Consider the following 20,005-nt stretch of genomic DNA (forward strand, 5'->3'; position numbering starts at 1 on the left):
ACCTAAGGGTGTTAAAGTCAATTAGTTTGACTCTACTTCAGGTAAAGTCCACTATCTAACTCTGCTAAGTTTCTATTATGAGATTCTTGATATATGATGTGACTGGGTCACATGGTGATGTGTTAAGAATCAAAGAAAAAGTGAAGAAACTTAATGAAAGAATATGCTGAATCTGATCGCGTAGATGGATTTCTATCGCGTAGTTTGAAGATCGGATTCTTGAGCTACTTCTTAGGAATTATTAGATATTGCTTAGGAATAGATAACAACAAGTTTTCATATGGATTGTAAGGACAAGTTCTTCCGCAAAGGTTTTTAAAAATAAAAGGAAAATTTTGATTTTATTTATTTTAAAATATCCTTACAATGGCATTTGAGGAAAATTTATTGCTTATAAAGATTCCATTAAGAGCAAGAATGGAAATATGAAATTGATTCTTTCATTTGTGGTAATGTCTAACTTTACCAAATAAGGAAAGATTCTCATCACCCAAGCTTCAATTGGACCGGAACTTGGAATCATGCAAGTTGTATAGCATGATGAATGAGAACTTTCAAGTATTGGAAAATTAAGACTAACTACTTGTTCACATGGATGTGTGAGTCAAGTAACGGACTAAGGGATCAAGTACACATTCTTGTGCACTGGTCAAGTCCACCACAAAAGATCGATAAGATTATTCGTCATAATTTACTAAAGCTCAGTAAATATGGTTATACTTACAAGCTTAAGTGTAATTCGGAGACATTGGAAAAGGTTCCAATGTAAGGCAGAGCGAATAAGAAGAATCAACTTAGGCAGAAGGATAAAAAATTTTCAAATCTGAAAAGATGGGAGAGTACTTTAGTATTAGTTTTGTGATCATCTTAATGATTAAGAAACCATAGCACAATTAGTTCTTTAAGGAAATCGTAGTGCATTCTTATGACTAAGAAGAGGAATCTTGGAATTGTTGATATGGTTAAATCAAGAAGATGAGTCATACTTCGTTCCAATACAAGTCTTAGAGCCATACTCCAAGATTGTAATTTGAGTGATATGTCTTAAAGAAGGTTTAAAAACACTTATCAAATGTAAGAGTAAAAGTTTCCTACTCTTGTACATTTGACATTGGTAAGTTGTGATGTTTTGGATAAAAAAACAAAGACCAACTAAGGCCAATTCTGTGAAGTGTTTGTGTTGATTAGAATCTGCACTATCTCTTGTATGTTTGACAAGGGAGTCTTATAGGTCAAGAGGACAGTGGGAGTCTTAAAGGTCTTGAAAGTCTCAAGAACTAGTCAAGAATAGAACCTGAAGTTCTTCACTAGCACACGACTTGAGGTTTATAACCATCGTGTTGACTTATTCTGTGCCCATTCCAGTTAAAGTTGGCTTTTCATATGAGATCTTAGAGTTCTCAATTGGTTGCGCAACAACTTGGAAGCAATGGGAGGCCCTTGAGCTGCCAGGTGGCAAGAAATCAAGATTGAGTTTAGTCCATATGAGTTTGGATTTGTCATTATCCTTGTCTTGTGACTATGATTTTGACAATTCACATGGATAAGAACACATACACCAGTAAATCTAAGTGTCATAAGGTTTCTCTCCGATTCATGAAAATGATGGTGAGGAAACTCTTTCACTAAGTAGATTTTAGCTAGATAACAATTGTAATATTTGCATTCTCATCGTTAGTGGAGCGTGTGTGGTTTACCGGCACACTAACCTGGACTTGTGAGAAGTGGCAAAGGTCTAAACAATCGAGACTATGATTACGGCATCCCTTTTCATAGTTCTTAAAATTGTTCAGACACACAAGTGTGCTATCTAAGGCAAGGTGTATGATTTTGATAAAGTTTTATCAAAACAATCTAGTATCAGAAATCTAATCTTTGGTAAGAAAGTCAACTGATTTCTGAGTACATGTCAAAGCTAGTGGGAGCATAAGTGTTATGCTCATAATCATCATGTTAGTGGGAGCATGATAATTATGATAAAGATTTCAAGTTAGCAATGTTAATTATAGAAAACAAAGTTTCAATTGGGAAAGAGTTGTTTTGCTATAATTAAGGGAGAGGAAATTATACTTCATCTCAAATCTAAAAGCTTAGATTGAGGTTTTAATCGTATTTAGTCAAGGATATATATATATATATATATATATATATATATATATATATATATATATATGTATATATATATATGTATATATATATATATGTATATATATATATATATATATATATATATATATATATATATATATATATATATATATATATATATATGATTTTCATGTTGGAATGGCTCAACATAAGGAAATTCTGTATATGGGTCCATTATTTGCGTTCTAAAATTCGATTATGATTATGGCATCCCTTTTCATAATCTGAATTATGATAACTTGGCAAATTGAAATGGAAATATTATAGCAAAAGACTGGTTTAGTCTTTATGTGAGACATCATGAATCGTGTCCCATGTGCTTCAGATATAGGATCGATTACATGTGCTATATTCATCATTTCTAAAATTTTCCAAATGCATGGGGCATTAAGAAGGGAAAAGGTCTAGAATTGGATATTACTAAAAGGATTAAACAATTGTCAAGGACAATCTAAGGTTTACCAAAGATTGGTTGCTCAAGGACAGTTGGAAGTACAATGATAATTCTGGAAGGACCATATTGACATAATCTGTAAGGAGGCAACTCTTGTTCAGAAGTGATAGTCAAGATGGAATCTGGAAATGTTTCAAAGTTAGAAACTATTCAATCTGTTTAAGATTAGGAAACTTAATGCAAGAAGGATGTTTCCAAGGAGCTGATCTCCTTTAAAATACTCTGTAATGATTGGTGCCAAGTCTTTGTGAATTTGTGCATAATCATTACAAGAAGATCAATGCATATAAGTTTAGAATCTAACGGATTTTAGTAAATGGCATGAATTTGGAATTCTTGCATTTGCAGTAAGGATTTAGGGCTGTGAAAAAGGATCATTGGAGTTATGTTCAGTTGATCTATTTCACAAAGTAAAGATCCTAGACAAACATAGTATGCATACTTGGTGTGTGGCACGACTAGTGTTTAGAAAACATAGTGTACATGTTTGGAGCGTGGGACAACTATTGTTTTAAATTCAAGAATAAAGTTGATAGCTGAAACAGTATACAATGAATAATGTGTAATCATATGGTGATAAATAAAAGGTGTTTTATTTATATTCATAAGTTCTGAAACCATATTGGATTCAATTATTATTGTGTTTCATTTTGCATGTTTTGACTTCCAGAATAAACTAGGTTATTCTTCCGGAATGACTAAGTTATTCAAACCATCCACAGTCGGTCATATGTTGGAAGTAGATATGAATTAAGACTGTCATGGGTTAGCTTGTAGAGGTCTAAGGTGTTGGACAAAGGGCTACAACACTCATGAGTGCTCATAAGTTCTAAGTATTGGATTCAACACACGCTCATTGGAATCACTTCATGGATTTTATCACAAGTGATCATGAGATGATAATATCTTATATTCTTCAAACCTAGAGATATGAGTTGTTACTATGAGTTGGTTGTACATTAATTGCACGAAAACGCATTCAGTAACTCGGTGTTATAAAACGTGCCTTTGTGTATGATTCATCAAGTAGTAGAACAAGCCATATGAGTCAAAGTTTATCCATTCCTTTTACCTTCGGGATAAAAGTGATATATGTGGGCCCCTTGATGATTTGATGATGAAAAATGGAAGTGCTCGGCCGGGCCAGGACTGATTTGATTTGTTCAATTAGTTAGTCGTCATAAATCAGAAATCGGGAAACAACAAATGGAAAAAGAGAATGATTATAATCCATGTCTCAGTCCATATGATATCTAGAATGGAGGAATATATGATCTCTTATCTAATGGACAAGTTCGTTGACAAGATCAGAGTTCGACAGCGGCTTTAAGAGCTACGATTGCCAGTTAGGTTTTGAAGTCATACTCAATAATAGTTTTAGACTTATCCAAGTGGAAGATTGTTGGATTAATGTCTAAGTCCATAACTATATTTGGTATGTACTTGACCCGACTCGGCATGGTCCATTGGGGTTGCACTTCACCGACACAATTTATATGGATAGTCTTTTGAGAATAGTATATTTATGATTTATAGTAGTATATTATAAGTTCTAATATATTAATAAGGAATCATATTATTTAATTAGTATTGATCAAGACTTAATTTAGAATTAATTAAGTGATCAAAATGAACTAATTAAATATGGACTCTTATATATATGGAATGGGCCAAGTTCATTTAGGTTGGGCTAAGCTTTCATGGATAGTCCATGGAGTCTTTAACCCATGGATCATATGAAATGAAAGGTCATGGGTTTAACCCTAGTCTCCATACTATATAAAGATGTCCTTGGTTGGTGAAATTGGCACTAGTGTGGGTACACTAAGAGGGGCTAGCCGATTTCACTAAAGAGAACCAAGTATTCATATTCTCTAAAGTCTTCCCAGGTGTTTTGGTGATTTGTGATTCCACTTGAGGCTTCCACACTATTGGGGCTAACCTCTTAAATCTTGAAGACATCAAGCTACATCAAAAGGTATGTTATCTAACTAGTACTTTGTAGTATTAGAACTTCATAATATGCTAGTTAGGATTAAAGCCTTGGAAAGATCTTATTTAAATGTATAATAGAGAAAACATAGACCCAAGGTATTTAGGGTTGCATGTACACTTAGGAGTGTTAGAATGCTCAAAACCCAACACCTTTTATAGTGCAAGGCCAGGAATTAGGGTTTTGCATCTGGGTCGGTTACGCCCGGCGTAACCTTAGGTACGCCAGCGTACCCGGATGAACTCGCATACAAAATAAGCGCGCGAGTACGCGCGACGTACACCCCAGGACGCCCAGCGTACTCACCAAATCCACCTTTCAACATTAAGGGACTAATTTGCCAACTCTCCAAAATAGAAGGCTCATAAAGCTAACCTGGATTTCGGGCCGTTACAATTCTCCCCCACTAGAACCAGACTTCGCCCTCGAAGTCTCATGTTGTGAACAACTTCGGATGCTGCTCCCGCATCTCCAACTCTGGCTCCCAGGTCAGCTCGGACCCTCTCCGATGTTGCCATTAGACCTGAACCAGGGGCACTTCCTTGTTCCTCAAAACCTTGATCCTCCGATCCAAGATTGCGATCGGCTTCTCACCATAATTCAAACTTGCGTCCACCTGGATATTCTCTAATGGTAATACTGTCGACTCATCGGCAATACACTTCCTCAGCTATGACACATGGAAGGTATCATGAATTTGGTCCAACTCCGCAGGTAGCTCCAAGCGATACGCTACCTTTCCCACCCTCGCGATCACCTTAAACGATCCAATATATCGGGGTCCCAACTTGCCCCTGTTCATGAATCGGATCACTCTTTTCCAAGGAGATACCTTCAGGAGCACGTAATCACTGACCTGGAACTCGAGTTCGGATCGTTGCTTATCTGCATAACTTTTCTGGTGACTCTGAGTGGTCAATAACCTCTGTATAACCTACTGTATATGCTCTGTTGTTTGAAGCACTATCTTTGTACTACCCATCACACGCTGCCCTACCTCGCCCTAGCAAATGGGGGTACGACACCTCCTTCCATACAACAGCTCAAAAGGTGGCATACCAATGCTCGAGTGATGGTTGTTGTTATAGGAAAACTCAACCAAGGGCAAATACGTGTCCCAACTCCCGCCGAAATCCAATACACATGCACGAAGCATGTCCTCGAGCATCTGAATCGTCCGCTCACTCTGCCCGTCGGTCGGTGGGTGGTACGCAATACTAAAATGCAGTCTCGTACCCAATTCCTCATGAAATTTCTTCCAAAATCTGGAAGTGAAACGCACATCTCGATCTGAGACAATCGAGATCGGTACTCCATGCCGCGATACCACCTCCTTCACGTATAATTCTGCCAGCCTCTCCGCATAAGAGCTCTCACTGATGGCAAGGAAATGAGCACTCCTCGTCAACCTATCCACAATCACCCAAATTGCATCGACATCCCAAGAAGTCCTCGGCAATTTGGTGATAAAATCCATGGTGATCTGTTCCCACTTCCACTCGGGAATCTCTAACGACTGCAACTTACCATGCAGACGCTGGTGCTCGGCCTTAACCTTGCGATAGGTCAAGCACCTCTCTACGAACCATGCAACATCCCTCTTCATATAGGGCCACCAATACTCCTTCTTCAAGTCCAAATACATCTTAGTGGCCCCAGGGTGGATCGAGAACTTCGATCTATGCGCCTCCTCCATCAAAACGGTACGCGTTCCACCCACAAAAGGTACCCAAACCCGACCCTTGAAGGTCATAAGTCCTTGACTATCAGTAACAAACTCTGATACCTGCCCGATCACTCGCTTTCTCTTGCGGTTCTCCGGTCTCACGGCCTCCGCTTGGGCCCTTCAAACGGTGTCCCATACCGGAGTCATGACTGTCAATCTCATGCAAATATCTCGAATCAGGGCGCCCTCCGCCCTACGGCTCAGGGCATCAGCTACCATATTAGCCTTGCCCGGGTAGTATAGGATCTCATAATCATAATCCTTTACTGCATCCAACCATCACCGCTGGCGCATATTCAGGTTGGGCTGATCCATCAAATACTTCAACCGCTTGTGGTCCGTGTATATCGTACACCGAACCCCATACAAATAGTAACGTCAAATCTTGAGAGCGAACACTACAACCCCCAATTCCAGATCATGAGTGGGATACCTCGACTCATGAGGCTTAAGCTGCCTCGATGCATATGCTATCACATGCCCCTTCTACATAATCACTGCTCCCAACCCGGATATCGATGCATCACAATATACCACAAAATCCTCCATCCCTTCCGGAAGGGCTAACACCGGGGCTTCGCATAATCTCTGGCGAAGTGTCTCGAACGAGGTCTGCTGCTTCGGACCCCAAGAAAATGCAACACCCTTCTGGGTTAACTTGGTGAGTGGCACGACGATCTTGGAGAAATCCCTGATAAATCTTCGATAGTAGCTTGCCAACCCTAAGAAACTCCTGATCTCAATAGGTGACCTCAGCACTTCCCAACTCATCACAGCCTCAATCTTGGCCGAATTGACCAATATTCCCTACTGGTTAACAAGATGCCCTAGGAACTGGACCTCCCGTAACCAAAAATCACACTTGGATAATTTAGCATAAAGCCTCTCCGATCTCAGAACTCCGAGGATTTCCCTCAAATGCTCCTCATGCTGCTCTCTGGATTTCGAATATACCAATATATCATCGATGAAAACAATCACCGATCGATCCAACATCGGTCTGCACACCCTGTTCATGAGATCCATGAACGCGGCTGGTGTATTGGTGAGCCCAAAAGGCATCACCACGAACTCATAATGCCCATAACGAGTTCTGAAAGTTGTCTTTTGGATATCTTCATCCCGAACCCTCATCTGATGATAACCCGACCTCAAGTCTATCTTGGAGAACCAAGACGCTCCGTGCAACTGATCGAACATATCGTCGATCCTTGGTAACGGATAACGGTTCTTGACCGTCAGCTTGTTCAACTCCTGGTAATCAATACACATCCGGTGTGAACCATAATTCTTCTTGACAAAAAGTATCGGCACTCCCCAAGGTGAGCTACTCGGTCTAATAAACCCCTTTCCCAACAGCTCCTGAATCTGCGAGGATAACTCCTGCATCTCGGATGGTGCAAGGCGATATGGTGCCTTGGCAATAGGTGCCGCCCCTGGCACCAAGTCGATACGAAAATCCACCTGCCTCTCGGGAGGCACACCCGACAACTCCTTGGGGAAAACGTCAGGGAAATCCCGCACAATTGGGACCTCATCAGTCGAACTTGGGCTCCCAGCGGCCACTCGTGTGTCCATCACATAGGCCACAAATCCTATACAACCATGTTGTAAACTCTTTCTTGCCCTAGCAGCCGAACAAAATGCTGACTCAGGACGGGTACCCTCACCGTACACCGTAAGTACTCCCCCACTAGGGTCTCGTATCATCACCAACTGATGCTCGCAATCTATAACAGCTCCAAATTGGCTCAACCAATCCATGCCCACTATAACACACACGTCCCCCATCGCAATCGGGACCAGATCTATCGGGCACTCCACACCGAAGATCTCAATGATACATCCTCAAATCACATCCGTGGCATACACTGCTCGCTCGTTAGCTATAGAAACTTGCAGAGGTCGACTCATGGCCTCTCGACAAATACTGATATGACGACTGAAGGCTAACGACACAAAAGACCGACTCGCTCCCGAGTCAAATAACACTAAGGCAGATACAAAATTTACAAGAAAAGTACATACACATAACATAATATAAGCATAATATCTCAGACTTAAATAAATAGAGAGAAGAATACATACCAGCCACAACGTCGGGTGCTGCGCGGACCTCCTCCGCTGTCAACTGGAAAGTTCTTCCACGAGCCTTCGGAGCCTCGGCCTTCACTGATCGAACCTCGGTAACCCTAACAGCAGGTGCAGATCCCTGCGCTGAACCCTGATGCAACCGTGGACACTCGGCCTTCTAATGGACAGTCTGGTTGCAATGAAAGCAAACCATAAATCCCCTGGGGCTATCCTTGGTGATATGCCCCTCCTTGCCATATTTGTAGAAAGCACCCGATCGACAAGCTCCCTCATGACCCTTGCCGCACTTCTCGCAAGTGCGGCCCTTCTGGCCTCCAGTCCTCGAATCAGCGGGCTTGGCCCGCTTGGCTGTCGGCTGAGACTGAGCCGCCCGCCGATCCATCCTTTGAGTCTCGGCCTCCTCCCTGGCATGAGTCTCCAAATCGATCTCGCACTTCCGGGCATTTGCCTGAAGCTCAGCAAATGTACGGTACGTCGAGTTTGACACGAACTCTCGAATGTCCCTCCTCAAAATGCCCAAATACCGGCTCATCCGTGCCTGCTCAGTAGACACCTGGTCAGGGCAGAACATCGCCCTCTCATGAAACTTTCGGGTAACCATAGTAAACGAATCATTACCCTGCTTGAGGGTTAAGAACTCCTGAACCAACCGTTCCCTCTCCACCAAGGGAACATACTCGTCCCTGAACATGGCGGTGAACCTCTCCCAGGTCACCTCATAAATCTCTGCCAGAGTGAAGCTCATCGTCACGAACTTCCACCAATCCTTCGCTCCCAAGCGAAGCTGGTTCAAAGCGAACCGCACCCTCAAGTGTTCTGGACAAGAACATGTATAGAAACATACCTCAATTTCATAGATCCACCTCATCGCCGCAATCGGGTCCTGCGTCCCATCGAACTTTGATGGCTTCGTGTTGCTAAACTCCCGAAACAACAACGAGTCACCTCCCTGACGTCTGGCAGCAACAATAGCTGCAGCCTCAGTCACCGCTGCATACCGCTCATCAAAGGTCTCAATCAGTGTGGTCTTGATGTCTCCAAACATCTCTGGAATGTCAGCCCGGATGGCAGCAGCCACCTCCTCATGAATCAATCGACGGATCTCCTCGTCACTAACCCCACTGCTCTCAGGTGTGTGTCGTGTCCCAACCATGATCACTCTGAAATACAACATAAAAATATCAGAGACTCGATCGAGCATACTCGCACTCGATAACGCAACCCTACTCATCCTCCAATACCTAAAGGATTCTTACTTAGGCTGTTCACTGATCCGGTGTCTTCAGTAGTACGGGCCCTATACTACTGACCACACCGTATCAGCATTCACCCCAAGTCCTCCTCCTTGGATCCCGGATCGCAAGTACTCTATTCTCGCTATGCATTGGCTACCTACTCGCTCTCAAGGCATCTCATAGCAGCAGAATTCTCCTAGGCTAAGGCATCACAAATCAGGTCACTCTAGTCCTAATATGAATACCTAGCTTACTCTAGCATGCATAACATAACATAGCATATCTCATAACACATAATGTAAGGGTATTTTGGGGATTCACCGTTCGGGCGCTGGCTGATCGTACACACTGCTCTGCTCTGTTTGTTTCAAAACTCCTTGCTCTTTTAGAAAATTTAGTTTTTATTGTTGAAAATTTCTCAAATCCTCAGTTTGAGTTCAGATACGCCCAAAGGTGCATCCGATTCCTCAAACCAAGGCTCTGATACCAACTTGTAACAACGTAATTTTTCAAAACAATTTTTTTCATTTCTTTAAAACATAATTTCATTCAAGGCAACCATAAAAAGATCCAATGTAACATAATCATAATACAAAACATGTCAAATCCCAAGATCAAATATATCCCAAACCGCCTGCGTGTGTGTGTACGAGTCATGCCGGCGCCTACCCACGGTCCTCGCTAGTACCTGAAAGACATAACACAACAACTGTAAGCATAAATGCTTAGTGAGTTCCCCAATATACCACTTACACATATACGCCCTTCCAGGCTATGACCTTCCGGTCCATGTGTCTCAGGGGACTTCCGTCCCAACCCGGTAAACCTTCTGATCCTACCCGTGTCGACCTTCCGGTCCATAACTCCCTGACCTTCCGGTCTACATCATAATGCATGCCGACCCATAACATAATGCCTTCCGGCCCATATCAAGCATAGCATACATAACGCATACAAAACAGGCAACTAATCACATACAATGCATATATCTTATAGCATACCAGACCTTCCGGTCACACATAGGTACCCTTCTAGGTACAATATAGTGAGAAGACTCACCTCGTATGATGTCTAGTGTCTCACGTACTCGATATCTCTGAATCTCGCAACAACAACCTAGCCTCGCCTAATCACATCAAGTAATTATTCTAAATCATTAACGGCTCTCAAAGCTATACTATATTCCTTTCTAAAATTCCACAGAAGGGTAAAAGACCATTTTACCCCTCCCTGACCCAAAAGTCCACATGTTGACTAAAAACCTAAAAGTCAACAAAAGTCAACAGCAAGTAGTACGCGGGGCGTACCAGCTCCTGTACGCGGGTCGTACTCTTGCACTCCAGAGACGGGGTACGCAACATAATGCCCAGTTTCTTTATCCAACACATTCAGGTCTTAATCGGTTAAGACTTGCATCCAAACTTCATATCCGACTCCTCTAATATGACTTAATCTATAAAGTTGAAACCTTTAAGCCTTTGCATGGCTGTAAAGGTCACTTTGTGCTCAAAACACCTTTCCTCTTTCCACAATGAGACTATAACTCATGCATGACACAAGATCCACGTCCAAGACTAGATTTTTATGACTCCTCAACACATTATACACTAGAAAAGGTCAGATCTAAGCTTATGGAGACTCTTTGCACATAAAGTCTCCAACTTTGAACCAAAAACCCTAAAAATGGTCCAACAAGCAAAACTTATGAAGAACAAGGAAAGCTTTGAGCTTTTTACCTCAGATGGGATCTCCAGCCACTGTAGAACTCGGATCTACACTTGTTCTTCAACTTCTAGCTCCAACAATGGCTCCTTCTTCTCCTTCTTCACCTTGAAAATATAACTTCAACTCAAAAACACACACACACACACAAGCTAAAGCACGAATCTCACACACACACAAGCTAAAGCACGAATCTCAGTTCTTCAAGGACTCACTCAAGGGGGGTATGGTGGCTAGGGCAAAGGACTACATGTTCCTTTTATAGTGCAAGGCCAGGAATTAGGGTTTTGCATCTGGGCCGGTTACGCCCGACGTAACCTTGGGTACGCCCAGCGTACCCGGATGAACCCGCGTACAAAATAAGCGCGCGAGTACGCGTGGCATACACCCTAGTACGCCCAGCGTACTCACCAAATCCACCTTTCAACTTTAAGGGATTAATTTTCCAATTCTCCAAAATAGAAGGATCATAAAGCTAACCTGGATTTCGAGCTGTACAAACCCTTATTAAGATTTATTTATTTATTCCAACATTCATTGTCCATTATTGTCGTATCCGCCAAACACCACATGGCAAAATAGGACCTAATTGTTATCCTTTTGGTTCATAAAATTCAGTTCACACCTAATGACCTTCTAATATATATCAAATAAAATATTTTTATTCGGGTAGAAGATAAAAGGCGCTTTCCATTAAGTCGTGTGTAGATTATTCACTTTGACTGTTTTTTTTTTTTTATTTTTAAATAATTGTTATCCTTCTAATTCCGAATATAGGTTTGGCTTTAATATCTTTTAAAAACACATTTTTATATTAATTACCGTAAATACAAGCTAAATCAAATAAAAATAAAATTATGGATTATAAAGAATACTTTCAAAAAAAAAAATGAATAAGAAAAGGCGGGAAGCGCATTCGTCAACTCCCATTTATATCATTAAATAAGACCAAACCCGGCATCAAGCCATCAACTACAGACAGATGTCTCTCTCTCTACCGAAGGCAAATATTATACTATATAAAACCCCACAGGTTTCACACCCATCAACACATACACACACTAAATTCTCTCTCCATCGTCGTTCCCATGTGAAATCAATGCTTGTTTCAGCGCGTGTATGCTTCGTCTAAACTTCAATCTTCAACGATTCTCATTATTTATTTATTTTTTTTTTTATTTTCTCTCAGATTTATAAAGATAAAATAATGTATACATGTGAAGTACGCGATTCACGTTGAAGTACACAACCACTTTATCTCTTATAAGTCATAACCACTCGATTGAACAGATCTAAGGAAAGGAAGTCAAAGGGAAAGGGCAATGGGGAGTTACAGAGTATGTTGTTGCTTTACTAGAAAGTTTAAGGTGACCGAAGCCGATCCGCCGCCTGATGTAAAAGAAGCGTTTGGAAAATACTCCGACGACGGGATCCATATGACTGCCGATCAACTGCGGCGGTTTATTGAGGAGTGCCAGGGCGGCGATGGTGTCTCGATTTCAGATGTTGAGCGTATAGTGGAACAGGTTCTTCACAAAAGGCATCCAATTACTTCGTTAATTAACAGGAAAACTTTTACTTTAGAGGATTTTCATCATTATCTCTTCAACTCCGAACTTAATCCTCCAATTATTTCTCAGGTATCTTCCAATATTCAACTTACTTCTAAATTGACATCAACAAAGCAAAAGAGTTCATGCTGAATATTTAAAAAGGGAGTTTTACCTTTTACATATACTTGTTTCAATCTCTGAAGTCAAAATGAGTTACTATTTTGGAAAAGGTCTAATGTTAATAGTTGATTGTGACCTAAATCGATTTAGGAATACTTGATTGTTAAGGTTATAACTTATAACTATAAGTCAAACCAACACCTGTGGTAACATTGAATTTTCCTCTTCTGGTTCATCTGAATCTATTTGAAAGAAATCATGTATATTCTCGAATTGGGAATATATAACACATGTATGATGTATTCAGAGGTGATAGTTGTGTCATCCAATCAACCAGAAAAAGAAGAGGATAGCAGATAAAGTAGTAACTTAATTGCTTTACTTCCTGATTTCGTTCATATTTACGCATGTGATAGTAGCTTATGGTACCCCACTAATGTTCTTTTTTTTTTTTTTTTTTTTTTTTAAAGTATTATTGGTATCGATGATACTGCTTTACTACTATGTTTGGTATAAATGCATTGCCAAATGTTTTTATACATGGCTTTTCCAATGATAGATTCACCAAGATATGGATGCTCCATTGTCCCATTATTTCATCTACACGGGTCACAATTCGTATTTGACTGGAAATCAGCTAAGTAGCCCTTGCAGTGAAGTCCCAATCATCAAAGCATTGAAACGAGGTGTAAGAGTAATCGAACTTGATTTATGGCCAAATTCATCTAAAGATAATGTTCATGTTCTTCATGGAAGGACCCTAACAACACCTGTGGAACTCATAAGATGCTTGAGATCTATCAAAGAACATGCTTTCACAGCTTCTCCTTATCCAGTCATCATAACACTCGAAGATCATCTTACCCCTGATCTTCAAGCCAAGGTGGCTCAGGTAAATATATTATATGCTTAATCCTTCCTTTTTGTGAATTTTAATATTGTTAATGCTTTCATGCTCTTTTTTGCTAGATGGTTACTAGTACATTCGGGGAGATGCTATTTTGCTATAACTCAGGTAAAATGAAAGAATTACCAACGCCTGAAAGTTTGAAGTATCGGATTTTAATTTCAACGAAACCTCCAAAGGAGTACCTTGAAGCTGAAGAGGACAAGCGAACGAAATCACAGAGAGTTAAAGATAGTGGTGAAGATGATGTTTGGGGTGAAGAGCCCTCAAGAGCCGTAGCATATAAAGACAAGAACGATAAGTATGAAAGTGATGAAAGTTTCATTGATCATGATGTTGAAGATTATGATTTAAAGAGATCGGATTCATGTCCTGCTTACAAGAGTTTGATTGCTATTCATGCTGGTAAACCCAAAGGTGGACTTACAGAGGCACTGGAAGTCGAAAAGGATAAAGTTAGACGCTTAAGTTTGTCGGAACAGGGGTTGGAAAAAGCTGCAGAACACCACCAACAACAAATAGTGAGGTAACTATCTGTTGGGAAAATGGTCTCCAATGAAAAATAGTATAGAAAGTTGAACAGAATAATATACTTGGAAAACTCTAAAATCGGAGAAAAACCGCAAACATCTGGATGGAAAAATTCATTATATTACAAAATTATTACAATCACAAAGACTAATCTCTTAAACAACACTAAAATTACATTCACAATCTAAAGAATGAAGTGTCACAGAATGACTCTAGCGACTAGTCTATCTCGTGTACCACTTTGCTTTTCTCCGATTAAGTCAGGCTAACTTTGATGAATAAATAAAATAAATTAATTAAAGTATATTTGATTGGAGACGCATGAAACCGAAGCTTTGGACTTCTTTTATACGCATGGACATAATGATGTTTTTCTTGATTTTAGGTTTACGCAGAAGAACATTCTGAGGATATATCCGAAAGGCACACGTTTTACATCGTCCAACTACAAGCCACTAGTGGGCTGGCTACACGGAGCTCAGATGGTTGCATTTAACATGCAGGGATACGGACGATCCCTTTGGTTAATGCATGGAATGTTCAGAGCAAACGGAGGATGTGGTTATGTGAAAAAACCAGATTTTCTAATGACAAGTGGACCCAACAACGAGGTATTCGATCCCAAAGCTAAGCTTCAAGTGAAAACAACTTTAAAGGTGAAAATCTACATGGGAGATGGATGGCATCTGGATTTTAAGCAAACTCATTTCGATACATACTCACCACCAGATTTCTACACAAGGGTAACAACACAACACTTTATGTTTATATTTATAATTTTGTTGTGAATGATTTTGTATATATATAAAAATTGTTAGGTTGGGATATCTGGAGGACCTGGTGATGAAGTGATGAGAAAGACAAAGCCAATGGAAGACAACTGGACGCCTGTTTGGAATGAAGAATTTGTGTTTCCATTGACGCTTCCTGAAATCGCTTTACTTCGAATTGAAGTTCATGAATATGATATGTCTGAGAAGGACGATTTTGCTGGTCAAATTTGTCTTCCTGTTTCTGAGTTGAGGCCGGGAATCCGTGCGGTTCCTTTGTGCAACCGCAAAGGCGATCCGTACACCTCTGCAAGACTACTAATGCGGTTTGAGTTTGTACCCAATGAGTCCTAAAATCCCACGACTTTGTAATTTAATCCTACGGAATAAAATCTTTTTGCATTTTCAAATGAGGGTAATCGTATTCGTATTCATATTAGTAGTATATATTTCTTAATGAAAAAAAAATGTTTTTCGCATATTGTCCAAATAAGCCCAATAATAAGTACTTGGAGCCTTGGAGGTTGGAGTCCAGTTCAGTCCAGCCATCCTACATTATCCAAATGGCATGGTAAATTTGGGATTTCATTTTTTTTCTTTCAATTGGGACTTCGATATTCGAACATTTTCTTTTTTATTATTATACTATAAATATCAGTAGACTGTAAACGAACTGAATCTTTAGCGAATTGTTCGTGAATCATTTGGCGGGAAGTTCGTTTATATAATAAATGAATGAATATTTTAGTTAAATGAACAAACATAAACAATGGTATCGTTCGTTCAATTATTTTTATGAATGTTTGTTTATGTTGTTCGATTACGTTTGTTTATGTTGGTTCATATATGTTCAATTTATAATCATATATATGATTGATGGTGTTTTATTACTTACTATAGTGTATGTTCATTTATGTTAATATATGGTCAACAATTATGTTTGTTTTTCTTTTTTCATTTACGTTCGTTTATTTTCATTTATCATGTTCACGAACATAAACAAACGAACATTAACAATGTAATTTGTTAAATGAACAAACATGATTAAGAAAATTTGTTCGTTTATGTGTTGGTGTCCGTTCATTTGTTCGCCCAACTTAAACAAAAAGCATGAAGAAGCTCAATTCATTTAGTTTGTTTACAAGCCTAAAACACCACAAGTTCAAAGAATGGGATAAAAAAAACTAATAACTTAAAAAAAATGAAAAATGAAAAAGATGACTTGTTACTTTCCCCTCCCATTCTCCACCAAAATTGGGGGATCACGTGGCATCTTTTGGATGTTATTCCTTTTGTATAGAATTTATATTGTATTTATATGTGTAATTTAAAACTTTATAAAAAAAAGTTGTACTAATTTCTTTTCACTATAAAGGTAATGTGTTTTTATAATAAAAACAATTAGATGTTTGTTTATTTTAAAGTAGAAAAATGTTTATATCTTTCATAAAATAAAATACAATAGATTAAAAATTATTATAAAATATATAGTTTTAATAAAAGTCTGAGTTAGGTTGATTGCTAATGAAATATAAAAAATTAGGTTGAATTGATTTATGTAAATAGATGAAAAAGTAATTAATTTTTTTAATAATTTGTTGAATTGGCTTAGATTACCATTAAGATAGTCTTTTATATATATATATATATATATATATATATATATATATATATATATATATATATATATATATATATATATATATATATATATGTGTGTGTGTGTGTGTGTGTGAGAGAGAGAGAGAAAGGGTTATATAGAAAACAAATAAACCCTAAAAAAACTCTAAAAATCATAAAAATACATAAAAAATACTTAGAGATCACAATTTTTTTTTTTTTTTTACTTTTATTTTATATTCATAAAAAAGGTATATTTAGTTGCGATTTTTAAGAATATAAAATAATAAAAAAAAGATTTGTGATCTCTAAATATTTTTTTTTATGTATTTTTATGATTTTTAGGGTTTTTTTTATTTTTATTTTTCACATAACCTAAACGTGTGTGTGTGTGTGTGTGTATATATATATATATATATATATATATATATATATATATATATATATATATATATAAGACGGTTTAATTGAGATTAAAAAAAAAGTAGAGATATTAAGATTTAACCTGAGCCATACATTTTTTATTTGATGCACTAACACTCCAGTGTACTGACAACAATGTATGTGTAATCATAAATGATTATACATATATGTATGTTCACAGACTGTGTAATCAAATATGATTATGATAGCTGTTGGCAGAAAAGGTGGTGGTTATAGAGGTGGCGGTGATATAAGTGACGGATGTGACAGTGGTGGTGTCGGCTGGTGTCAGAGGTGATGGTAGTAGTGGTTGCGGTGACAGTTGTAGTTGTAGGGATGGTGGTGGAGGAGAAAGAAACGGACGACGCTATATAATCATTTATGTTTATAACAGGCCTTCTGCGTCGGTATGCCAGAGGGTTAGAGTGGCAGACCTAAAATATATGGTTGAGACAGAATCTCAAGATCTTTATTTTATTTTTAATCTCAACGGAACCTACGTACCTCTCTCTCTCTCTCTCTCTCTATATATATATATATATATATATATATATATATATATATATATATTCAATTTTTGTATGAGATCAACCGATATAAAAACCACAGTGGGTCTCGTTGTCTAGCTGGCCACGACCGTGGTTCATGCATACTAGCTCGAACCATCGTGGTCCTTCGTGCTCATGGTCTTCAGTGGTGGGCATCACGAATCGAAACGACCAGTGGGGTTGAATTGCTCACTTGAATAATGAAAACTGAGAAAAATAACTCATGCAAGCTGGGTTTTTTTTTGCTGGGGAAGAAGACATAATTTCCAAGTCTTGACAACTTTGATCCCTAAATGCAGTTCATTGACAAAAAGCACCCTTATATTTCCTAATTAATTAAGTAATTTGATTTATTTAAATTAGTATTCTTCTTCTTATTATTAAATCACTTATTTGTATAATTAGTATTTAAAAAAATTTATGTTTTTTAATGTATTTTTGAATTAAATATAATTAAAAAAATGAGGTGGAATTGAGTGTTTAGTGATATGAATTTCATAGTTAGTGGTAGGAAGTGTTGTGATGATGTCGCACAACACTATAATAGTTAGTGTTGTGTATAACGGATGGTCTAATATGAGTATTGAATCATGGAAGTAGCTAAACAACCATTTAACTTTCACACTAATTAATACATTTGAAAACCTTAAAAAAATATAGTCTAGATGAATATGGTTTTGTGAATAAGGCAGTGACTTAATAGTGAAAATTTTGATTACATGTTTTTTTTAGGGCGACTCGTGTTTTCTAAAAGGACAAACAGGCTACTTAGTGAAGTAGATATGGTTGATGAATGTCCATCCCAGTGACTTTGTATATGTTCGTTCTTCTACGTATATTTAAGATAACCATAACTCGTTTGGTTTTAGACGTTTCCTATTTTATACACATTTTGGTTCCAAAGCTAAGGAATATAATAACCAAGAATATTAATATGATTGCAAGAGAATACGGGGAGTTAGTACGCATCAAAACACAAGAGAAAAAGAAAAACATAGTGTTTGTAGGAATAAATTTAAAGAGTTTGGATTTGACCAAACTTTACAAATAAAGGGTAGCTTTTGGAAAAAAAGATTGTCAAAGTGGAAGATTGAATAAGATTCATATATCTTTATTATACTATTAAGATCTTGAATGATTCCCACACCACAAACAGAAAGGACAACTATACACTAGTAATAACGATGGGAAATTTACCTTTACATGTATCAAACCAAAGGGTATAAATGCCATTTCAGCCTCTGCTATTCATGTTTTCAACAGACAAATATAGTAGTAACACTTCCTGATATACCTTTTTCTTACTTTCCAGTGTCCACAAAGACCAAAAAAGCCATATTCAAAAGAGCCCATTTTTATCAATTCTTTATAGCTTTGTAGTTTATACAATTCAACACATTCAAGTAATGACATGTTTGTGTAACTCATCAATTAATGTTATCGATATAAAAATGTATGTAAATATACAAGTTTTGTACAAAAGGAATGATAAATGAATTTTTAACATTTATTTAAAAATTAAAAAAAAAAAAAAAAAAAAAAAAAAAAAAAAAAACCTATCATATACAATACCAAGAAATAGAATGGGAAAAATATGAAGATTGATGAGACAGCCTACTAAATAAAATCATCTCCTCATTAAATCTATTAAATTAAAATCTATTAAATTATAAACAAACACCGCTGTTTAGAAACATTTCAACATACATTTAATAATGGTTATTTCTTGTCAAAGTTATATCTTAAAAAGTTAGGCAAACTATCATTAAAAAACATTTCATTTCGGTTCAAACCATCATATCAAATGACTCGAACTGTTTAAAAATAGTGTTGACCAATTCTGTAAAACTAAAATGAACCAACCGATCTTTTATTATTAAAAATGTCAAATCAATCCTTAACGATCGTAAATCCTTATCGTTGAGTTACTAATATTATCCAAATATATGGATAATCATAAAAACACATTGATTTTGACTAAATCATTTGATCATATACAACAACGATAACTACAACAATACTTTTAAAAATGATTTCTATTTTTAAATTTTGAATGCCTAAAAGCTTTTCCAACCACAACATTAAAACCACAACATTAAAAATGACGATTTTAACGTCAAAATGGTAATTGCATTTCAGCCGATCTAAAATATGATAGTTT

General features: G+C 37.7%; 1 protein-coding gene across 2 annotated transcripts; it reads left to right on the forward strand.

Moving 5' to 3' along the window:
• Window positions 1–12,347: 12,347 nt before the first annotated feature.
• Window positions 12,348–15,663, forward strand: LOC145048292 (phosphoinositide phospholipase C 2-like). Of its 2 annotated transcripts, none has more exons than XM_078996752.1 (6): window positions 12,348–12,489; window positions 12,663–13,012; window positions 13,605–13,937; window positions 14,015–14,478; window positions 14,869–15,226; window positions 15,302–15,663. In XM_078996752.1, exons 2-6 carry the CDS (start codon window positions 12,695–12,697, stop codon window positions 15,605–15,607), a joined length of 1,779 nt encoding a protein of 592 aa, XP_078852878.1. In that variant the 5' UTR covers window positions 12,348–12,489; window positions 12,663–12,694; the 3' UTR covers window positions 15,608–15,663. The 2 variants fall into 2 exon arrangements, with proteins under 2 accessions (XP_078852878.1, XP_078852877.1); XM_078996751.1 differs by having other exon boundaries at window positions 12,364–12,489; window positions 12,562–13,012.
• Window positions 15,664–20,005: the final 4,342 nt, after the last annotated feature.

The sequence above is a fragment of the Lactuca saligna genome, chromosome 5 (assembly GCF_052625555.1).
Source record: "Lactuca saligna cultivar CGN05327 chromosome 5, ASM5262555v1, whole genome shotgun sequence".
Lineage (NCBI taxonomy): Eukaryota > Viridiplantae > Streptophyta > Magnoliopsida > Asterales > Asteraceae > Lactuca > Lactuca saligna.